A 22,301-nucleotide genomic window follows, 5' to 3' on the forward strand; every position below is an offset into this window, starting at 1 on the left:
GCACTGCCTAAAGCCTGCAATTTTCACCACTTATCTTTCCCTCAGGTAACGGAACGGGGGTGGGGGTCAAACTGAATCTGGAATGCTTCTTATCTACCTTCCCCTCCAGTAAGTTTGGTGGGAATTCTTGGCTGTTGGGCAAAAGTGCTTGCCTCCAGCCAACTGGAAACAAGCTGGTGGCCAAAAAATGTAGATCCCTGTCCAACATATTTTAGAGAGGTAAAAATTGCCAAATAAATACTTCCATGCACATTTTGAAGTAGAAAACTAATTTTCTTCTTACTTATAAGACGTCAGCAGGTGTATGAAGTCATAAGGTATGTCTAGATCCACAAACATGGGTAGTAAGGAGTAATTGGATGTCAGCTGAACAGTGTATTAATTAAAGGGTGGTCTAAACCACGGAGCCTAGGGCTTGCTGATCAGAAGGTCGGCGGTTCAAATCCCCACGACGGAGTGAGCTCCTGTTGCTCAGTCCCTGCACCTGCCAACCTAGCAGTTCGAAAGCATGTCAAAGTGCAAGTAGATAAATAGGTACCGCTCCGGTGGGAAGGTAAATGGCGTTTCCGTGTGCTACTCTGGTTTGCCAGAAGCAGCTTAGTCATGCTGGCTACATGACCTGGAAGCTGTCTGAGGACAAACGCCGGCTCCCTCAGCCTGTAGAGTGACGTGACCGCCGCAACCCCAGAGTCGTCCGTGACTGAACCTAACAGTCAGGGGTCCCTTTAAGACACATGGAGAGTTCAAACAGAGAGCTTGTATGTGTGTATGTCATCCCGTCCCCGTCCCTAAGACACACATTGTCTACCAACACCTGGACAGAATGGCTTGAAGTTAACCATGTCCACTGCTTCAGTTAAAAGTTGAGTTAACAGTTATAAAGTTACTCTGAAATGAGATCACAATGATAGTAAAGAATAGGACTACTTATCTGTATTCTTCTTATCCTAAACAGTGTCTAGGCCCATCAATGTCTGGCTTCAGGGTATCTGATTCCTATAACTTGCAAAGTGCCTGCGAGACTTATGTAACTCTGTAAGTATCCTATGGCTTCCTGGATATTATCCCTGAAGTATCCAGTACTGATAAAATTTAGAAGGTTTGATATTAAACTAGACATTGCAGACATGAAGAGCAGCATCTTTACCCTTGAGTTTTATTCAACAGATGAGGAATATATAAAAGCAGCTAAGGGACTAACTCCTCTGTAATCTAACTGAATATCCCTACATTCTAATGTAAGCCTGACACAAGGCTCCAAGTGTATCCTTTATGTGAAACTATTTTTTAAAAATCTCATCAAAAATACATGTAGCATTAATTTTATATAAGCGAACAGCATTCAGTGCATTTGTGCCTTCAAAATTGAAAGTTACCATTGCCTTATTTAACTTAACAAATATGCCCTTCATAAAACAGGAAATATTGAGTTGGGATCCAAAAGTAACAAAAATGCTGTGCTTCACTTTATGTTTACAGCTCACTAAGACGAAGGTGCACATAGTAGGAGAATTCTAAAGAAAATTCCAAGGAAATGCATTGCACGTATCCAGAGGAAACTATTCAAGAATTTTGGACTTATATTTCACTGGGAAGGTTTCACAACTAGTTTGGAGATAAGTACCTAAGAAGCTGTCATATATACTGTCCAATCAGTGGTTCATCTAACCCAACATGGCACCCTCCACCTGTCCTTGGGCTCTGAACTCTCAAACACTGACTATGCTGGCTGAGGCTGATGGGAATCCCCAACAACTGGAGGGGGATGGCTACCCCTGATAAAATAAAACAATCTGCTACCCATGACAGCAAGTGTGGCATAGGACTCAGGAGGCCTGGATTCAAATCTCTCATAATAATCATTCTTCACAACACCCTTGTGGGGTAAAGGGGGGGGGAGGAGAATATATGCAACTTCTCTGAGGAAAAGGAGGGTAAGTAAGACACATTGACTGGCAATGGAAAACCAAGTTCTCAGGTAGCTGTCTCTCAGATCTGCTATCTTGGACAGGAATCTTGGACAGGAGACGTCAGGAGGTTAAAACCAGACTCAATGCTCCACCATAAGCTATGGCACAGCTGACAACTCATTATGTGACAGCAGATTAAAAACCTTCCTTCAAAGAGTAGCGGTCACAAACTGCCTCCAGTCGTGTAATGAACTGAGCATTGCAATACTCCTGCTACCCTTTGGCAGGGAGCAGGGTCATAGCCCAGCTGGATACTATAGGTGACTTGTTCAGGTGAATCACATCACTACCACCATAAAGAAAGAAGTCATCTTGCACTACTTTTCATTACAAAATTAAACCTTTTTGTGGGGGGAGGGCTATTTTGTCCTTTATAATTTTACCTTAAACTGTACAGTACAGGCAGCTGGACCTTACAGGACAGTGCACTAAAAGGGCAAGGGTGCAAATAATGTTGCTGCCTTTAAAATCCACTAAAAATACACCCAGTAGGGAGAGTTCTATACTTGGAACTGTTTTATTGCTCAACCTGAATTTCAAGTCAGATCCTGTCTGACTGTGCCAGCTATAAAGCACTTCCCTGTCACGTTTACCACAGCTTTTTAAAAAGGTAACTATGCAGCAGTTCTGCATAAAAATTCTATCCTGTTCACACTCATCAAATTTCCACCCTGTTTTAGCCACCGAAAATTAGTCTAAATTTGCATAATCTATCCTGAAATATAATTAATAACATTTGATAAAAGATTTAAATAAATAAAAAACATGCAGGCAACTGAGGTAGATGAATTCTCCATTTCAAATAGATCATCAAAACTGAAAAGTACTGACTATTCAAAACCAATAATGCCCATACCATTTGTTTCCCTGCCTTTACAGAGTAAAATGTTTATGGTTGTCAGGTAAAACACCACAGCTGACTGCTTCCACATCAAAATTACATGGCCAGAATACAGCCACTGTGTTTTCAATTTCATGCCAGTCCTTCTCTAACAACCAACTTAATTTCCCCCTTTGATTTTGATGAATGAATCAAAAGTCAGAAAATATATAATATTTAAGTTTGGTGTACCTTTAGCCCAGCATATTGGGAATGGACTACAGCCGCTTTTCTCCATATAGATGACACCTGCTTGTTTCGGGGCCTGTTGCCCTGCCAATTCCAAGAACAACATACACACAATCGTATAGAGATCACACCAGGCTCCAGCATACAATGTTCCAATTCAGGTCTCCAGTAGTATTTGCTCCCGCAGGGGGGCTGGGAAGCCAGCCGCTTGAGTGTAGTCACAAGCAGGAAAAATCAACTACTAACCTTCCTTACATTTAGCGTCTTTCAGGTTTGACTGCAAAGATAGAAGCAAGAAAAGACCCACCTCCACACCACCCCATTCCTTAGTGCTGCTCAAGTAATATATTCCGACAGCGTGAAGAATGCATTTCAGTTTCGGAGTCTTCGCATGCCTCAACAATTTAAAGCACAGATCATCCTTTTCCCTGGACAAGCTACCAAACAGAATGCAACCAGCCAGCAATGTGACTGTGTGCGTCTGTATTCCTAGATTCATTCAGGAGAGGCGGAGGAGGAAGAGAGGGAGAGGGGAGGGAGGCGAGGCGATTAGCAACAACCTTATTAATATGCTAATCTCACCCTTCTGTTCAGTTCAGCCAGCAGATTCCTGTTTACAAAACTGACAGCAGATTCTAAAACTGACTAAGCTGCAAATCAAGCCTGACCCAGGTCATAGCTGTAGATCCGCTCCTGCAACCAGTTTAGCTTTAAATCCATGCCTCTGGCATCCTATCTACCTACACTGACATTTGATTTTAAATAGCTATTCTGATGAAACAAGAATAATTGGGGGAGGGGGGAGGGGTTGCACTAAACAATGAGATGTAACCTCTAATCATCTTTCATTTAAAGACAACCCAATTACAAACTTCATACTTTCCAAGTACTGTAAACTGTGTATGTTCTAAAATATTCTCAAAATTTATCTACAAGAAAGGATTACTAGAAAAATGGAAAAGATACCTCAAAACACACATAGACACGCACACACAATGGATGAAAAAAGGTGACCCAAATTATACACCAAGTATGGCCATTGTTTAAAACGTCTTGAAGCTAGCATTCAGCAAAGGTCAATACATACGGGTGTTCTGCGCATATTATACTCCAACCACAAAAGGTTAACTGAAAACAGATTCTGTTTCCTTCAGCACACACACACAGGCGCACAGAATATCAATGATAAACTGGCTATTTATACATACACACATTGCAGCAAACAACACAGAACGTGGTATATATATTTTGCCTCTTCCACTCACACAGTGACACACAAACCAAGAAAGTGTTTTAGCAACTGCTGGATTTAAACAGCTTTGTTTACTAGCCAAATGCATTCTCCCACAATGTGCCTGGGCTCATGAGTCCTTCCCAATGTGAAAATGCTTTCTATTTAACATGGAGCAGGTTGTGATATACACAGGTGTTCTGTTTTATTAATTAATTACTCCTTTAGCCCTGAAGAATACTGTTTTGCGTAGCTTTTCAAAACCACCAAGTCAGGAAGCAGCATATCGATTTCCATTTAAGTGCAAGCAAGCATGACCAACTCCACTGCTAAACCAATATTGTTGCGAGTCATAGTCAAGCTCATAGCCAGCATAGCAAATATGGCTGCCTGTGCCACTACATTGGATGTGGCTGCAAATTGTGCTCTGCTTAACTGAAATGGAGATGTCAGGTACAGGCAGCTACCCATTGATGCGGGGGTTACATTCCGAGGAACCACACATTTAAGTAAAACTGTGTATATTGGGAACACCATAGAAAAAGAGTGGGATGTGGGTTTTTTGTATGTTTCTTCTTATTTCATTTTTGTTAAATGAGGCTAGCATTCAGCATCCAAGTTAATTTTCATGAAGTTTTTTTCTTTTTTTCTTTTTTTTTTAAAAAGGAATAGTTCCAAATTTAACAATAATGTCATCAGCATGTGGATGACATACTGTACAGCTCTACTCCTCTTTTCCACCTATTTGCTCCAGAAGGCTGTGTGAAATGCTGAACTGATGTCTGGAGGTGGGTTGGGGTTGTAACATATTGCACTGGTTGCCAGTGCATTTCTGGGTTTAATTTCAAAGCACTAGTCATGATCTTTAAAGTCCTCAGCAGTTTGGGACGAGGTTACATGAAGGATCATATTCATTATACTAACCTGCTAACACCTAATTTATGATCTGTGTCTGAGATCCTGCTCCCATGCCTGCCTGTGAGAGCAATCCACAGGGACGCAAAAGGAGGCATTCCTTGGAACTTGAAGCAGACACCTAATACCTGCAACAAATACATGGGAAGCATGCGCACATTGTTCTTGGTGCACGTCACTGCTACTAGTTTCACAACAAGAACAGCTGGACATGTCTACAACAAGCTCTGTTCAGCCCTTTTGAAAAGAACTTAGAAAACTAGGTTCCAATACAGTTTAAAATAAAAAATTAGAGCACAATTGAACCATTAGTTCTGCCCCACTGCTCAAGCATAATGACCAAAGCTCCTTCAAAGTCTAAAGAGTCCCCAACATAAAATGACATCTCCTTATGCTTATAGTCAGGGCAGGAAAGTAGGATGAACGATGAACAAAAATCCTCTCAGCATCAATTTTCAAGAACAGAACAAGTGCAGCAGTATAGGCACAGTAGTTTCTACTACCGCACAAAATATAAGGCATCTATAAGATGACCAGATGCAAAAGAATGAGAGGACTCATATACCTTGGACAACTTTTGGCAGCCAAAGTAGACAGTACTGGACGAGACTGGCCAGTGACTCAGTATAAGGCAGTTTCGTATATTTGCCCATAGATAAAGGTAACCCCTGACCATTAGGTCCAGTCGCGGACGACTCATCTCGCTTTACTGGCCGAGGGAGCCGGCGTACAGCTTCTGGGTCATGTGGTCAGCATGACTAATCCGCTCCTGGTGAACCAGAGCAGCACACAGAAACACTGTTTACCTTCCCGCTGGAGCGGTACCTATTTATCTACTTGCACTTCGTGCTTTCGAACTGCTAGGTTGGCAGGAGCAGGGACCGAGCAATGGGAGCTCACCCCATCACAGGGATTCAAACTGCCGACTTTGTGATCGGTAAGCCCTAGGTTTTGTGGTTTAACCCACAGTGCCACCCATGTCCCTATATTTGTCCATAATATTAGTTAAAAGCTTATCAGGTAGGGAAAGCTGCACATATTGAAATGTTTTCTTTTACACAATTATGAGCCTCTAGAACCAAAATGTGGTGTAATATCCTGGTCTGATTAAACCAATTGTGGTTTGAACAAACCAGTGTTTCATCCACTCAGAGGAAATGGAAGACGGTGGTTTGTCTGAAACCACATCCAGAAGCTTTAAAACATCCTCCCCCATATGTGAACGAGAACGGAGAACCCAAACCTGTAGATCACCCATGTTCATTCTCATAACACTAAGCTATAGTTGAATGTTATGTCTGACCTGAGTAAGTTACATGCACACGAAGATGCAACTGCCACCTTATATTTTGTCTTCATACAAGCCAAACATCAAGGTTAGTGTCTCACTTTATGAACTGAATCTTTCCTCTCACACGTTTTAACTGAGAGCTGTTTTTTATATTCCCCCTTCAGCACAGATTATCAAACCTCTGGAAAGGTAATACCCTTAATTCCAGAAGCACCTCTGAAAAAGAACCATTTCCCTTGCATTCCAGGCAGCAAGTGATAACCTGAAGTTCCTTAATCCTTCATACATTCAGGGTAGAATAGGAAGGGGGTGTCATGGAAGGCTATATCTCCTCTTCTGAACTTTACCCTCTCACCTCTCTATGAGGCTCCAAAAGGCTCCTTTTTGACAACCATACATACTACAGGGAAGACCAAATATCTAGAAAGAAAAGCAGATGGAATCCACACACTAAAAAAATGCAACTGGTAAACAGAATGCTTCTTACACCTTGAAAAGAATTTAATTACAAGGCTCTCCCTACTATATATGTGGTTCATTGAAATTTAAAATCTTCAATTTACAGCATTTATTTATTTATTATTTATTTATTAAGGGGCCCAGGTGGCGCTGTGGTTAAACCACTGAGCCTAGAGCTTGCTGATCAGAAGGTCGGCGGTTCGAATCCCTGTGACGGGGTGAGCTCCCGTTGCTTGGTCCCAGCTCCTGCCAACCTAGCAGTTCGAAAGCACGTCAAAATGCGAGTAGATAAATAGGAACCACTACAGCGGGAAGGTAAACGGCGTTTCCATGTGCTGCTCTGGTTCGCCAGAAGCGGCTTTGTCATGCTGGCCACATGACCTGGAAGCTATACGCCGGCTCCCTCGGCCAATAATGCGAGATGAGCGCGCAACCCCAGAGTCGGTCACGACTGGACCTAATGGTCAGGGTTACCTTTACCTTTATGTATAACATTTGGGCTCCTTGATCACTGCAGATGGTGACAGCAGTCACGAAATTAAAAGACGCCTGCTTCTTGGGAGAAAAGCAATGACAAACCTAGACAGCATCTTAAAAAGCAGAGACATCACCTTGCCGACAAAGGTCCGTATAGTTAAAGCTATGTTTTTCCCAGTAGTGATGTATGGAAGTGAGAGCTGGACCATAAAGAAGGCTGATCGCCGAAGAATTGATGCTTTTGAATTATGGTGCTGGAGGAGACTCTTGAGAGTCCCATGGACTGCTAGAAGATCAAACCTATCAATTCTTAAGGAAATCAGCCCTGAGTGCTCCCTGGAAGGACAGATCGTGAAGCTGAGGCTCCAATACTTTGGCCACCTCATGAGAAGAGAAGAATCCTTGGAAAAGACCCTGATGTTGGGAAAGATTGAGGGCACTAGGAGAAGGGGACGACAGAGGACAAGATGGTTGGACAGTGTTCTCGAAGCTACGAACATGAGTTTGACCAAACTACGGGAGGCAGTGCAAGACAGGAGTGCCTGGCGTGCTATGGTCCATGGGGTCACGAAGAGTCGGACACGACTAAACGACTAAACAACAACATAACATTTGTAATGAAGTTCTCTTGGCAGAGCTTACAATAAATAAGGAATACACAAATGAAACACAAAGAAAGACCTAAAAATATTAAAAAGTAAATAAAAACCATTCAAACAAATATTGACCATGACCCACCACAGCATGACATGTACAATTCATTAAGAATGAAGGAAGTGGATTGAAAGGGTGCTGGACTGGGGTCAAGAAAAAGGGGATCTCAGACATTTGTTTTTTAGGTAAGGGTTTTAATGGGTTAAGATCTAGACCAGGCTTCCTCAACCTCGGCGGTTTTGAGAATACAATTCCCATCATCTCTGCCCCCTGGTCTGCTAGCTAGGGATCATGGGAGTTGTAGGACAAAAACATATTGAGGGCCGAGGTTGAGGAAGCCTGATCTAGACATTGGCATCAGCTTTACTGTCACTGATAGCAATACAAAATCTCAAAGCTACGGAATAAGTTTCTCCTTAATCAAATGAAGTCAAAGTGTCTCACTTTTTGGTTTATAGAAAAGGTGAAGAAAAAAACTGAACTAAGACACCACATGCTTCCTTAAATAACTTGCATGAATGATAAATATAGCAGATCTACTCCTCTGAGGCTGCAATCATTTTTCCTTTATGAGCAGACTTCAGAGAAGCATTGATCAATTTTCCTAATCCAGAGCACCACACAAAGTTATTCATATGAATTCCATTCTTGCTGCTTCTCCTTCCTTCACTCCATCCAGTTACCCTCCATGTTCCCCAACCCTCTCTAGGTGGCCTTTAGACAAGCCACTATTCTCCAAGCCTCAGTGCTTCACTCACATTGCAAGATGGGGATAATATTAAGCTATGTTACAGAGCAGTTGTAAGGATTACCAAAATTATTTATGTGACATGCTCTATCCATTCGACATACACTACCGTGTTTCCCCCTTTTTAAGACACCGTCTTACAACTTTTTTTTCTCAAAAAAACACAGGGTGTCTTATTTTCGGTGGGGTGTCTTTTTTTTTAATTACCTGATGATGATAAGATATAGTTTGCATTTCTGTACATTACATTTCTGTACATTAATTAATGATGATGATAAACTATGCATTTCTGTACATTACAAAAAGGGAAGAAAAAAAGAAGAAAAACTGGTTTAGGTGGTCCGCCCGGCCCGGCAGGGCGCTCCAAGCGCTTGGCGCTGCGCCGGTTCTGGGCGGCGGGGAGGCAGGTCTCCTCGGCTGGGTCAGGCGGAGACCGCTGGCTCGGGCACTCCGCCCGGCCGACAGAGCGCTCCAAGCGCTTGGTCTTGCGGAGCGCTCGACGCGCTCCACGCTGCAGCCGCCGTATCTGGGCGGCAGGGAGTCAGGTCTCCACGGCCGGGCCAGGCGGAGGCCGCTGGCTCAGGCGCTCCGCCCGACGCGACAGAGCGCTCCAAGCGCTCGGTCCTGCGGAGCGCCCGACGCTGCAGCCGCCGGATCTGGGTGGTGGGGAGGGAGGTCTCCTCGGCCGGCCAGGCGGAGGCCACTGGCTCAGGCGCTCCGCCCGGCCCGACAGAGCGCTCCAAGCGCTCGGTCTTGCAGAGCGCTCAATGCGCTCCACGCTGCAGCCGCCGTATCTGGGCGGCAGGGAGTCAGGTCTCCACGGCCGGGCCAGGCGGAGGCTGCTGGCTCAGGCGCTCCGCCCGGCGCGACAGAGCGCTCCAAGCGCTTGGTCTTGCGGAGCGCTCGACGCGCTCCACGCTGCAGCCGCCGTATCTGGGCGGCAGGGAGTCAGGTCTCCACGGCCGGGCCAGGCGGAGGCCGCTGGCTCAGGCGCTCCGCCCGACGCAACAGAGCGCTCCAAGCGCTCGGTCCTGCGGAGCGCCCGACGCTGCAGCCGCCGGATCTGGGCGGTGGGGAGGGAGGTCTCCTCGGCCGGCCAGGCGGAGGCCACTGGCTCAGGCGCTCCGCCCGGCCCGACAGAGCGCTCCAAGCGCTCGGTCTTGCAGAGCGCTCAATGCGCTCCACGCTGCAGCCACCGGATCTGGGCGGTGGGGAGGCAGGTCTCCTTGGCCGGGCCAAGCGGAGGCGCTGGCTCAGGCGCTCCGCCCGGCCCGACAGAGCGCTCCAAGCGCTCGGTCTTGCAGAGCGCTCGATGCGCTCCACGCTGCAGCCGCCGGATCTGGATGGTGGGGAGGCAGGTCTCCTCGGTTGGGCCAGGCGGAGGCAAGACCGCTGGCTCGGGTGCTCTGCGCACTCGTCGCTGCAGCAGCTGGCTCCAGGCACCGAGCCGGCAGGCTTCCTCCTGCTGCTGCTGCAGCCAGCGTTCTGAGTCCCGCTGGCTGGTTGGGGCGCTCGGCGGTCTCTCTCCACATGGCATGGAGGTATGTCTTATTTTCGGGGTATGTCTTATGTTTAGCAAATGTTTAAAAATCCTGCCATGGCTTACTTTATGGCTACGCCTTAAAAAGGGGGAAACACGGTATATGTTAAGCATCATTACCACATTCCACCAGTTGTTGTATTTTATGGTAAGCAACAATCACTCAATTGATTTAAAACAAAAAACAAAAGCTTGTGACGTAATATTAATGCCTGCTCAGAAAACTCATACTCATCACTTTGGCATCCCAGGCTTTCCCCCAGAGGAATCCAAGGTGGCACACATGGTACTCTTGCACTCTATCCTCACAAAATTTATGTGAGATAGATTCAAGTTGAATTATGCATTATTATTTCACCAAGCTTTTAATCATTTGTTAATATTTGTTTTGAAGTTGTATTTTGAAGGGCTGTGGGTTAAACCACTGAGCCTAGGGCTTGTCGATCAGAAGGTTGGTGATTTGAATCCCTGCAACGGGGTGAGCTCCCATTGCCTAGTCCCTGCTCCTGCCAACCTAGCAGTCTGAAAGCACATCCAAGTGCAAGTAGATAAATAGGTACCAGTCCGGCGGGAAGGTAAACGGCGTTTCTGTGTGATGCTCTGGTTCGCCAGAAGCAGATTAGTCATGCTGGCCACATGACCCGGAAGCTGTGCGCCGGCTCCCTCGGCCAGTAAACCGAGATGAGCGCCGCAACCCCAGAGTCGTCCGCGACTGGACCCAATGGTCAGGGGTCCCTTTACCTTTACAGAATTTTGTATTGTATTAAGATACATGTTTATACACCTTAGGGGAGTCTCTCTCAACACTGGGTTTCCAGATGCTGTTGGACTACAACCCCCATAATCCCTGGCTAGCAGGACTAGTGATCAAGCATGATGGGAGTTGTAGTTTAACAACATATGGGCACCCACGGTTGAGAAAGGTTGCCTGCCGGAGGATACGTATAGAAGCACATCAGGAAAACACTAGCTTAATAATCTGAAGCATTTGTTCTCTGCAAAACAATGAACATGTCCTGTTCAAAAAAGAGGGTTAATGGCAGTAAAGCTGTTCATAATGCAAATACAGTACATTTCTGGTTTCTGGAGCTATCAAAGGCCCAGGATAGGCCCTTTGAGCAGGGGGGGGGGCATTACAAAAGTATTGATGGCCCCTCAATTCATGCCCCAATTCCATGCCCCCACAACCTTGTATTCCAACACTAAACTTGACCAAGGTAGGAAGGTTACAGGTTTATTGCTCTTTTGAACTGCAGCCATCCTGTCTCAAAACAGAGTGTGAAACTACAGTCTGAGCAATGCTACAGTTATTCCCTGCATTCCTTGATCTCTCTTCCTTCCTCTGTGAAGGTATCTCTGCCTTCTAAGACACCATTACTAAAGCACCCTGTAGCTGGCCTCTCTCTTGCCATTCTTTACATCACTTCATCACATTTCCCTCATATCCACAGTACTACCAAAGCTAGCTGATACTGCAAAAGGCAAGCTTTTACAGCCTCAGCCTCTTACCCACAATTTACACAAAAAGGTAGTGTCCCATGTTGAGCTTTGCCTTTGGAGCAAAAGGACATCTTCACTGCCTTCACCCCTTTTAAACATTTTCCCACAGTCTGAAACCATCCCAAAGTGTCTGAATTTTACACACTTCTAGATTTTGCTACCAAGTTATCCCATACTGATCCTTAAAAAAAAATACAGCAGGCACTCCATTTTACATTTTCAAATGTGATTAAGCCTACCACTGCTTCTCCTACTTCATCCTGACTGAAAAAGTCCATCATCCTTTCACCACAGTATGCCTATTCATTAATGAAAGATTAATGCTTTAGAAGGAAATGCATAATGACACTTGAAAAGTTAAGCCACTCGTGATTCTAACTTGTGGATCACCAGAATGAAGTATTCAACAGTGAATGGTTAAATACTTAATTCACTGTTAAAGTTCAGCACATTTTCAAAACCTCAGACATATACTTACTGACCGTGATCCACAAAAGAAATACAGTGGTACCTTGGGTTAAGAACTTAATTCGTTCTGGAGGTCTGTTCTTAACCTGAAACTGTTCTTAACCTGAGGTACCACTTTAGCTAATGGGGCCTCCTGCTGCTGCCACACGATTTCTGTTCTCATCCTAAAGCAAAGTTCTTAACCCAAGGTACTATTTCTGGGTTAGCGGAGTCTGTAACCTGAAGTGTCTGTAACCCAAGGCACCACTGTACTGTATTAGGACTGGAGACATGGAAAACAGGTTCTGTGCAATTTCTGCTTGGAGAAAAGAGGAAAAAATAAAAATTGGTACCCAATTTTTATTAAAGACTACCGTACATATGAGGTGAATCCCGATAACAACAGAGAGCCTCACCTTCATTTCCTCTCTTTTCGTGATACCTGCACTGTTTAACTGAATCATGGCAAGCAGATTAATCATGTTTGTTCTGTGCAGCACAAGGCACAAGTCAAATCCTCACAGGTCACAAACCATGATCCATTCTTAGCACAGGTAAATGACTAAATTACCATGTTCTGTATTTTGGACTTTCAAAGACAAATTGGGTTCTCAAATGAAACTTGAGAAGCATTTTGCAACTGTTTTAATAGGGGGACCTCATAAACCCTTTAAAAGTGGATGACAACAGCTGGTGTCTCACCAGCTCAGTTACTGAATATGCCCAGCAGAATTGAGGTAGGCAGTAGACAACTGATTACAGAGCCATTCTGGGTTCTGGCCTCTTGTCAGTAACCAGGCCCCGAGGTAAAATATGTTCACCAAGCAGAATCATTAACAGATGGTAAAGCATCCACCCACCTCTCCCTCATTAAATCTCTAAGAGCAGAAATTTGAGGACTCGCAAAACTCATCAGAGCAAAAGCTTCTATAACAGAGCCTTGTGATGGTTGCAGGAAATCAGACAAAAGTATAAATTAAGAGGAGGCTTCCTTTGAAAAGGGCAGACATCTTTAGCTTTTCACCACTTTTTTAAAAAAAAAACATTCAATTTCATTTATTTTTAATTAAACACAATTAAGATCTATAGCAGGTGCATCCCTGCACCTACATTTATGCTATTATGATCATAAATTCCATTTTCTCCCACAGGAATCTTTTCCCTCAGCTGCTGTGTGAAGCTAGCTTAAAATGGAGAATAAAGAGGGGTCAGCAATGAACCAAATATTCACTGCATCACTGCTGATATGTTGGATTAAAAATCATGTAAACATACCTGTTTTAGTCCATTTACTAGCAGTAGTTGGCAAGTTTACTCAGAAGCAAGCCCCAGTGTCTTTAATGAAACCTATTTCTTAGTAAGTGTAAAAAGATAAGAGAACTTTCAAAGGGGAAGAAAAGTTTACAATTTGCTGTTGGATATCAAAAATTTAATTCAGATATGTTTTGTCAGACAGAGACATTTTAACAGTGTGTACTAATATTTCCACACCTATTCTTGCTGGAACAATAATACAAAAACAAAAAAAAGCCAGCAGGTGCTAGAGAAAAGCTACAGTTTACCGCAACATTTCAGGTTCCCTGCCAAAAATGGCTGACATCCAGAATAACCACAACCCCTTGCGGTTCTCTTAGAGGTAATAATTCTGTGCTAATCAGACTGGGAACAGACACCAAAACAGTGATTTTATTCCACAGGCAGGCATACTCCATATTCTCCAGCTTGCAGGCAGAAGGAGCCTCTGAAGCAGCCATGGGGAATCCAGGCTGTTGAATGATTGTGTAAAAGTGTCATTATTGTTTCACTGTACCTTTAAGAGTCAGGAAAGATTTAATGACTGGGGCTCTGCAGCTGTGGAGCAGCTCTACAGGTGTTGCTGTGAAGCTGATGATGCAGGGTATATCAGGGGTGTTGTGTGTTGCCTCTGTGCTGGGCGTTTTCCCAGTGTGCTCTTGGTGGGTGGTTTGGTTGTGCGGGTATTTTGTGCAAGCTTAATTTAATTTTTGTTATTTTTACTTTCTCCATTAAACCAAGCATTTGTTTAAGTCTTGGTCTCTATGTGTAAGTTTCTCAACCAGTTTCTGCTGATTTTGCTTTTAAACCCTAACACAGGCAAGGTCTTGCCTAGTGGCTGCCCTAGCCACACAAAGATTCACCTGAGCTCAAACGACAACTGTGGTGACTGCCCTGGTCTTGGATGCTGTAATGAACATCATTTAATGAATCTTGCAATGCTTCAAAAAAGAGAGCCAAACTGATGGTAACCTTTGCAATTACCACCAGAAGTCATTTTGGATGGTTTTCAACACTTTTCTGGGGCGTGGTGATGCTTTCTTCTTCTTCCTTCTTTCTCACGTTGCTACCCGCCAGACCTCTCGTGGAGGGGGCACACAAAGAAGGGCCTCAGATAAGAGCAACTTTAAAGTCTATATAACTAGATAATGTACATGTGATGCATAGAAAACCTTTTAAAAAATAAATACAATTTATGCTCTAAAAAGCAGCAAATTGAAAACTAAAATAATGGAAAGTCTAGATTTGTAATGCACATCATAAAACTGTCAAAGGTTTGTGTGTTGTTGTTCTTCTTATTGTTGTTGTTGGTTTTTAAAAGAGAGCTATTAGTATTATGGCAGGGGTCAGCAAACTTTTTCAGCAGGGAGCCAGTCCACTGTCCCTCAGACCTTGTGGGGAGACAGAATATTTTTTGGGGGGGGGGGGGCAGCGAACGAATTCCTATGCCCCACAATAACCCAGAGATGCATTTTAAATAAAAGCACACATTCTACTCATGTAAAAAACACCAGGCAGGCCCCACAAATAACCCAGAGATGCATTTTAAATAAAAGGACACATTCTACTCATGTAAAAACACGCTGATTCTCGGACCATCCGCGGGCTGGATCTGCCCCCCAGGCCTTAGTTTGCCTACCCATGTATTATGGCTTTCCTGACTGTTCTATCCTGAGTTGTGGTGTCATATCTCAACCATGGTCAGATCTTAGCAGCATTTACAAAGTGTTATATACCGGTAGTAGATGGTATTCTTGCATGTAAACATCAGCAACCAACTAATGCCCCCTAGCATGGTGCCAAAAACCAATAATCAGGATGAAACATAGAACCCTGCCATTAACTGCTTGTTATCAGTGAATATCCCTAAGGCACTTTTCACAAGCACAAGATTGCAAACAGCTGTCCATGCAAGTGTTCAGCTTGGGTAGCTCTGTCTAGCAGACAGAAATCTCCCTCAAAATTGGTAAATTAATTTCTTTTAAACTAAATGTGGATGTTCTTCCATAAGATGAAAGCCACATACAGAAATTACCTTTTTCCTCCTTCAAAAAAGAGAGACCCTTTTATTAAATGCAGATGACTTTGCATGGTTTATTTCAAAACAGAAGGAAAACAAATGTACAATATTTAGAGGTGCCCAAACACCTAAATGATGTTCAGTAAAAAATTATAATGGACGGAAGTGGATCTGCACATGCAGGCCCAAAACCTAGTCATATGATTTAAAAGGAATGATGGAGATAGCACAAGGAAAAATAAAATGGAAATGCCAGTTATAAAAAATACATACTTTCAGGAAATTATCAGCTAAATTTTAAAATTTATGACAGGAATATCAGTGTTTATTACACTTATATCCCAGCTTTTCACCAAGGAGCTCAGTGCAACATTCTAATGAGTGAGAAGCCCAAGTAAATTGGGTGAGAGGTTTACGTCTAAGATCTGAAGCTGGGTCTCAACAGTCCTGGTTCAACAGTCTAATGACTATACAGTACCTTATCAGTCATCAATAAACAAAGAGACAGCCAGCTTAGAGGTTGTCAGCAAAATTAAGCATGCAAATAATATTTTTGCATCTTTAAGCTAACTTTATAGTAGCCAACAGGGTGGCACTGTGGGTTAAACCACAGAGCCTAGGGCTTGCTGATCAGAAGGTCGGTGATTCGAATCCCCGCCATGGGGTGAGCTCTCGTTGCTCGGTTCTAGCTCCTGCCAACCTAGCAGTTCGAAAGCACGTCAAAAGTGCAAGTAGATAAATAGGTACAGCTACAGCGGGAAGGTAAACAGCATTTCTGTGTGCTGCTCTGGCTCGCCAGAAGTGGCTTTGTCATGATGGCCACATGACCTGGAAGCTGTACGCCGGCTCCCTCATCCAATAACACGAGATGAGCGCCGCAACCCTAGAGTCGGTCACGACTGGACCTAATGCTCAGGGGTCCCTTTACCTTTACAATAGCCAATATTAATGCTCCCCCACCCAAAACTATAAAAGAAAAAAAGGTGGCAGCAGAGATAAGGCGCCATCATTATTGTGGCCATACTGCAGGGCGATAAAAGGTGTGGGTAAGAGTAAGCTGCTTTACGGAAACCCTGAAATGTTATCCATTGTTTTTATCCAGCCTTTCAGAAATGTGTTTTTAAGAGTGTGTGTGTGTGTGTGTGTGTGTGTGAGAGAGAGAGAGAGAGAGAGAGAGAGAGAGAGAGAGAGAGAGAGAGAGAGAGAGCACTCCCTGTGTGGTGGTGGTGGGTTAATGCAAAAATCAAACACTTTCACCTGTACTACTGCAATCATTTCTGCAATCCACCCACCTGTTTTTCTCTTTTTTTAAAAAAAAGCAGTGTGACCCTCAAAGCTTATAAACACTATAGTAGAATCTATTACACTCACCCTCACCTGTATAGGAACACTTTCTGTTATGGGTAGCAAAACAAAAAACAAAACAAAACTCCGACCGAAAGGCTGCTGTAAAAGTAATTAAATTGACGCTTCAGAATTCTTCCCACCCCAAATCTAGCACTCAACTGAATGTTCAACACAGAAGCCTTTGCCTCCATAGATTTGCTTTTCAAAAGTCAAAAGAAGATACAAGCATCGAATTAAAATTCCTAGTCAACTCTGAATCTGGGCATTGTGTGTCAGTCTACTCTTGTAAGTCTATGGTCATAAGTGCATACTATGATGTTGCCAGGCAACCACAGGATATAATACTATAGGTCATCTACTGTTGAGGGAGGGAATCAGAAGAGTAAACTACAACAGGATGAATGGGGGAACAGAAATTCCACACATATATAATGCTGGTGGCTTAGAGAAAGAGAGCAGTGCAGGGTGCATAAGTTCTATATACCGAACTTGCTAAAGTAGAATTAGATGCTTATTTTCAAGTCTTACCAAAAAAAACACATGCAAAGAAAATGCATTTCTCAGGCTTCCTGTCTATCAACTTGTGCAGCGGTGAACTGATCCCTTTGCATTGAACAGTATAGCACAGCCAAGTAGATTCATTCAGGTTCTCATTGCTAAATGGCAACATTATGCTATGCTACATCTGCATCAAATCTATTTGAGACTTACCTGAGGTAACACAACACTGCATTTTTTAATTTACCAATTAAATTAAATTTCCCAATATTTCATATATCAATGATCCATACACATATTGAAGTACTAGTAGCATTGATATGTATTCAATTGAAATCAGAAACCATAATACTTCAACCTCTCTCTTAATACTGCACAAAACAATTTAATAATGGGTGGAAATGGGGGGGGAAAGGGGGGAAAAGGGAAAAACATGGCGATGATGAGGGAAGCAAAGTCAACCATGGGATTTAATGAATTTATCCATCATATCTCAAACATCAACTACATCTACAGAAATAGATGCTCAATTTTTTTAAATTAAAAAATCAATTAAAACATTTATTTATGTACATGCTACAAGATGTCTGGCCTAGAGGACTTTACATACAAATAAAGTGCTGGAGCACAGCCTTCAATCCAGCTCTAAAGTGATAAAAAATTAACAAATTGTCCTCAGACGCCTCAAGTGATTTGCACTCTCAAATTCTCAAGTCTCATATTCTTGGCCTCAATTAAAAAAGCAAGAGCAAAGTAAGTGGCAAAGACTTCAAAGCTATGATAGAAATTAGAGAAATGTAGGATAACTCCCTTATGTGATGGTTTAACAAACTACCTAATCAAGTAAGGAATTCAACAGCACACACTTAATCATCCCCACAAAAAGGTTTAACTATGAAATCAAAAAGGAAAGGAAATGTTCACAATGACCTTTATCTTCCAGCAACTACAAGAACAACAGAATCTATATTTAATCCGATTGTTAGCTGCACACTATAACCAAGGAGCACTGGAAAAGTCAACTGCTACAATGCTTCCCCATAGAGTGGAGGTGCATTGTAATGGAAATGTTCAGCAGCACGGAAAAGACAGACACACAAAAGAGTTGAAGACGATTCCTGACAGTTACTGCATAGTGTTAAAAAAGTGCTATGAGGTATATTCTGTTGGTGGTTGTTGTTGTTTTAAAGTGTTGCTTTTCAAATCTTCAATTTGCCTTGATGCCTATTCTGCATAATAAAAACAAAATTCTGTTCCAAGTAGTTGTGAGGGAGGGATAAGCAGAAGTAAAAAAAAAGTCACCTGAACCAAAACACAAGGTCACATATTGCAGCACTAAGAGGCAAGAACCTCCTTAAAGATTGTCCTGTAAGCATATAAAGGTAAAGGGACCCCGTACCATTAGGTACAGTCGTGACCAACTCTGGGGTTGCGGCGCTCATCTCACATTATTGGCTGAGGGAGCCGGCGTACAGCTTCCAGGTCATGTGACCAGCATGACAAAGCTGCTTCTGGCGAACCAGAGCAGCACACGGAAACGGTGTTTACCTTCCCGCTGTATCTACTTGCACTTTGACGTGCTTTCGAACTGCTAGGTTCGCAGGAGCTGGGACCGAGCAACGAGAGCTCACCCCATGGCGGGGATTTGAACTGCCGACCTTCTGACTGGCAAGCCCTAGGCTCAGTGGCTTAACCCACAGCGCCAGCCGCGCTGTGGCGGATTTTTTATTTATACTGATGTAAGCATATACATCAGTATAAATAATATGGCAGGCAGCTAAAATTGTCAATGCATTCTATTAAGGAGTGTTTAGGGTCACAGTTCCTGAAAAGGCTATGGTTTCATTAGGACTTCAGAGATTGTTAGTAGGTAACAGTGCGTGGTTCAGTAATAATAAAAACAGTGTGTTCTTTATTTTATATAAACACAGGGAGTTCTGTTTGCAGAAGGTCACACTGCCTTTCATGTAGCCTTCTGTATTTCCCACATAAACATACGAGTTTTCAGTTCAGCTTTCCAAATTCAAAATGCACCTACTAGAGAAATGATGGCTTTCACAGATAGACTGAGGAAACCACCAGCCATTAGTGTAAAAGTCAGAGTCCACTGACAATCTAGTCATTTGTGGTGGTGGCAGCAAATAAATAAATGCATGGATCAGGTTCTTTTGTGTGTGATTTAATAGGTAAGTCTACTGAAAAATATAAATAAATTAAGGAGGTTAGCTATCCCTCTATACTCCATACCATCTCCATACTCACCACACTGAATGTCTTACTTTAAAAATAAGTACCAAAAGGTAGTTGATTCCTACAAGCCTTACCCTAAAATCCTGACTCATCAACACCTCTTCTTATTTTCACCGGGATGTGGGTGGTGCTGTGGTTTAAACCACTAAGCCTCTTGGGCTTCCTGATCGGAAGGTTGGCAGTTCGAATCTGCGCAACGGGGCGAGCTCTTGTTGCTCTGTCCCAGATTCTGCCAACCTAGCAGTTCTAAAGCACACCAGCGCAAGTAGATAAATAGGCACTGCTGTGGTGGGAAGGTAAGCGGTGTTTCCATGTGCTCTGGCTTCTGTCACGGTGTTCTGTTGTGCCAAAAGCTGTGTAGTCATGCTGGCCACATGACCTGGACCGCTGTCTGGGGACAAACACAGGCTTCCTTGGCCTGAAGCAAGATGAGCACCGTACCCCCTTGTTGCCTTTGACTGTACTTAGCCGTCCAGGGGATATTTGCCTTATTTTCACAACTGTACAGTATTTAAAACAGAGCAGCAAATCCCTATGCACTTTTACACACTTCTGTATACAACAATTCTGACTTCTTGACCCCCATAACTATATACCGGTAGCTTACAAAATACATTAATGATCACAAAGGAATACAAAAAATTACAGGCATCTTACTTGGCCATATTTTAGAATTATATCATTATAAAATCCAACATTTATTATTAAAACAATACCTTACCTGCTGAAAAAGAAAGTCTGGAAATATCTGCAATAATTAAAAAGAAATATATATTAGTGTAAATAACATTCGGTGCAATCTTTTAATTTACAATGCCATTCTCTTGAGCTACTTAAGTTGGAAATGGTCATATTTCAATCTCAAAAGTCTATTCCCATCACTAGTCTACCCTATGATATCTGAACTGACAAACCATGCATACAACTAGCTAGGAAGCCATAATCGGCAATTGTGATAGGAAATATAGTTGCTACCTATGGTTTGGTAGATTATCTAAACTGATAAATTGAGCCAGCTTTTCTGCAACTTTTAAGGCCAATTTTGAAGTTACATTAGCAGCAGGAATTCCAGCTGCTAATCCCCAACATCTCACCAATCACCCCAAGAGAAGAGCTTGATCATCATTAAAAGCTGGCATGGATATATCAAAGGTTAGAAAGCATGGAGAAATACATATCAACAAGAAAATGCTAATTTTATATATTTAGTTGGGCTTATAATCAATGTTTCATGTTGTAAAAACTAATAAAACTTTAATGAAAAACAATTAAATAAAATAATTACACAAACAACTGAAAGCTTCCCAGCTCAGCCTACAGCTTATTTCAAACACAAATTGAGATCTGCCTCTAAGAATATAGTTATTGCTGAAAACCACATTAGCAGCCAGAAATAACAACTCTCAAAATGCAGTTACACAATATTTACTAATATAACATGTTAGTTAAGTTGTAGTGACTAGAAAAGCAGCCAGGAGCCAAAAAGGCTCCAAAACATTTTTGAATGCATTTGCTTCTTTGAACAATTGACCCATTTGTCAATTTCAAAAGCAGTTCTCCTTTATAGCATGGGAAGGGAGGTTCTATCAATTGAACTGCAACTCCCATCATCCCTGACCATTGGCCATGCTGGCTGGGGTTGATGGGAGTTTGACACCAAACTCAAATGGGGTCTCCACCTCCATTGTTCAGCCTGGCACTGAGGGCCTTCTGGCAGTTCCCATACTGCAAGAATTGAAGCTACGGGGAACCAGGTCAAGGGCCTTTTTGGTAGTGGTGCCTACCCTGTGGAGCGCACTCCCAACAGATGTCAAGGAGATGAGTAACTATATAACCTTTAGAAGACATCTGAAGGCAGTCCTGTATTGAGAAGTTTTTTTAAGGTTTAATGTTTTATTATGTTTTTCTATATGCTGGAAGCTGCCCAGAGTGGCTGGGGCAACCCAGTCAGATGGGCGGGGTACAAATAATAAACTACTATTATTATCATTATCATCATCATAATTATTGATGGCATCTGGAGGGCCATCTGTTTCCCAGCCCTCCCTGCAGAGCCTTGGACTTTAGCTAGACTGTAGTTCTGGGAGATAGGATGAAAAAGAATTTAGTGCATATTACAGCACATGTATAGATGTAGACATAATTCTAATAGACTTCCCCCAAAACTTCCTCAAGGCAAAAAAAGAGGACAAAATATGTGCATTTATTTTGGAGGGAGATGGGTGCCAGAAAAATAGGGGTTGTCTCTTATGTGGTTCATTTTTTAAAACGCTTTAATTTTATTAAAATCATTATAACAGTAAAATTATATACAGTGGTACCGCGGGTTAATTCTTTCTGGAGGTCCGTTATTAACCTGAAACTGTTCTTAACCTGAGGTACCACTTTAGCTAAAGGGGCCTCCTGCTGCCACCACAGCGCAATTTCTGTTCTCATCCTGAAGCAAAGTTCTTAACCCGAGATACTATTTCTGGGTTAGCAGAGTCTGTAACCTGAAGCGTCTGTAACCTGAAGCGTCTGTAACCCGAGGCACCACTGTATTCAAACAAATAAGGTACAATAAAGTAAATGACGACATCTGTTTAAAATACT

At 42.9% G+C, this 22,301-nt stretch overlaps 1 protein-coding gene across 26 annotated transcripts in view; it reads right to left on the reverse strand.

The window, feature by feature from the left end:
• The window catches only part of PTK2 (protein tyrosine kinase 2), a 198,223-nt gene that overhangs the window by 130,077 nt on the left and 45,845 nt on the right, over positions 1-22,301 (reverse strand). For 12 of the 26 annotated variants that reach the window (XM_088676031.1, XM_088676035.1, XM_088676036.1 and 9 more), the window contains one exon: positions 20,431-20,457. The exons of 3 other annotated variants lie outside the window; for them this stretch is intronic. Coding sequence is in view for 13 of the 23 variants with exons in the window: in XM_060277576.2 (XP_060133559.2) it covers positions 20,431-20,457 (27 nt within the window). In the remaining 10 variants the exon portion in view is untranslated. Of the gene's footprint in view, positions 1-3,042; positions 3,550-20,430; positions 20,458-22,301 lie in introns of those variants that run through there. 11 more of the 26 variants (XM_035125348.3, XM_035125338.3, XM_035125335.3 and 8 more) reach the window with 2 other exon arrangements.

Source organism: Zootoca vivipara, chromosome 8 (genome assembly GCF_965207765.1).
Source record: "Zootoca vivipara chromosome 8, rZooViv2.hap1.1, whole genome shotgun sequence".
NCBI lineage: Eukaryota > Metazoa > Chordata > Lepidosauria > Squamata > Lacertidae > Zootoca > Zootoca vivipara.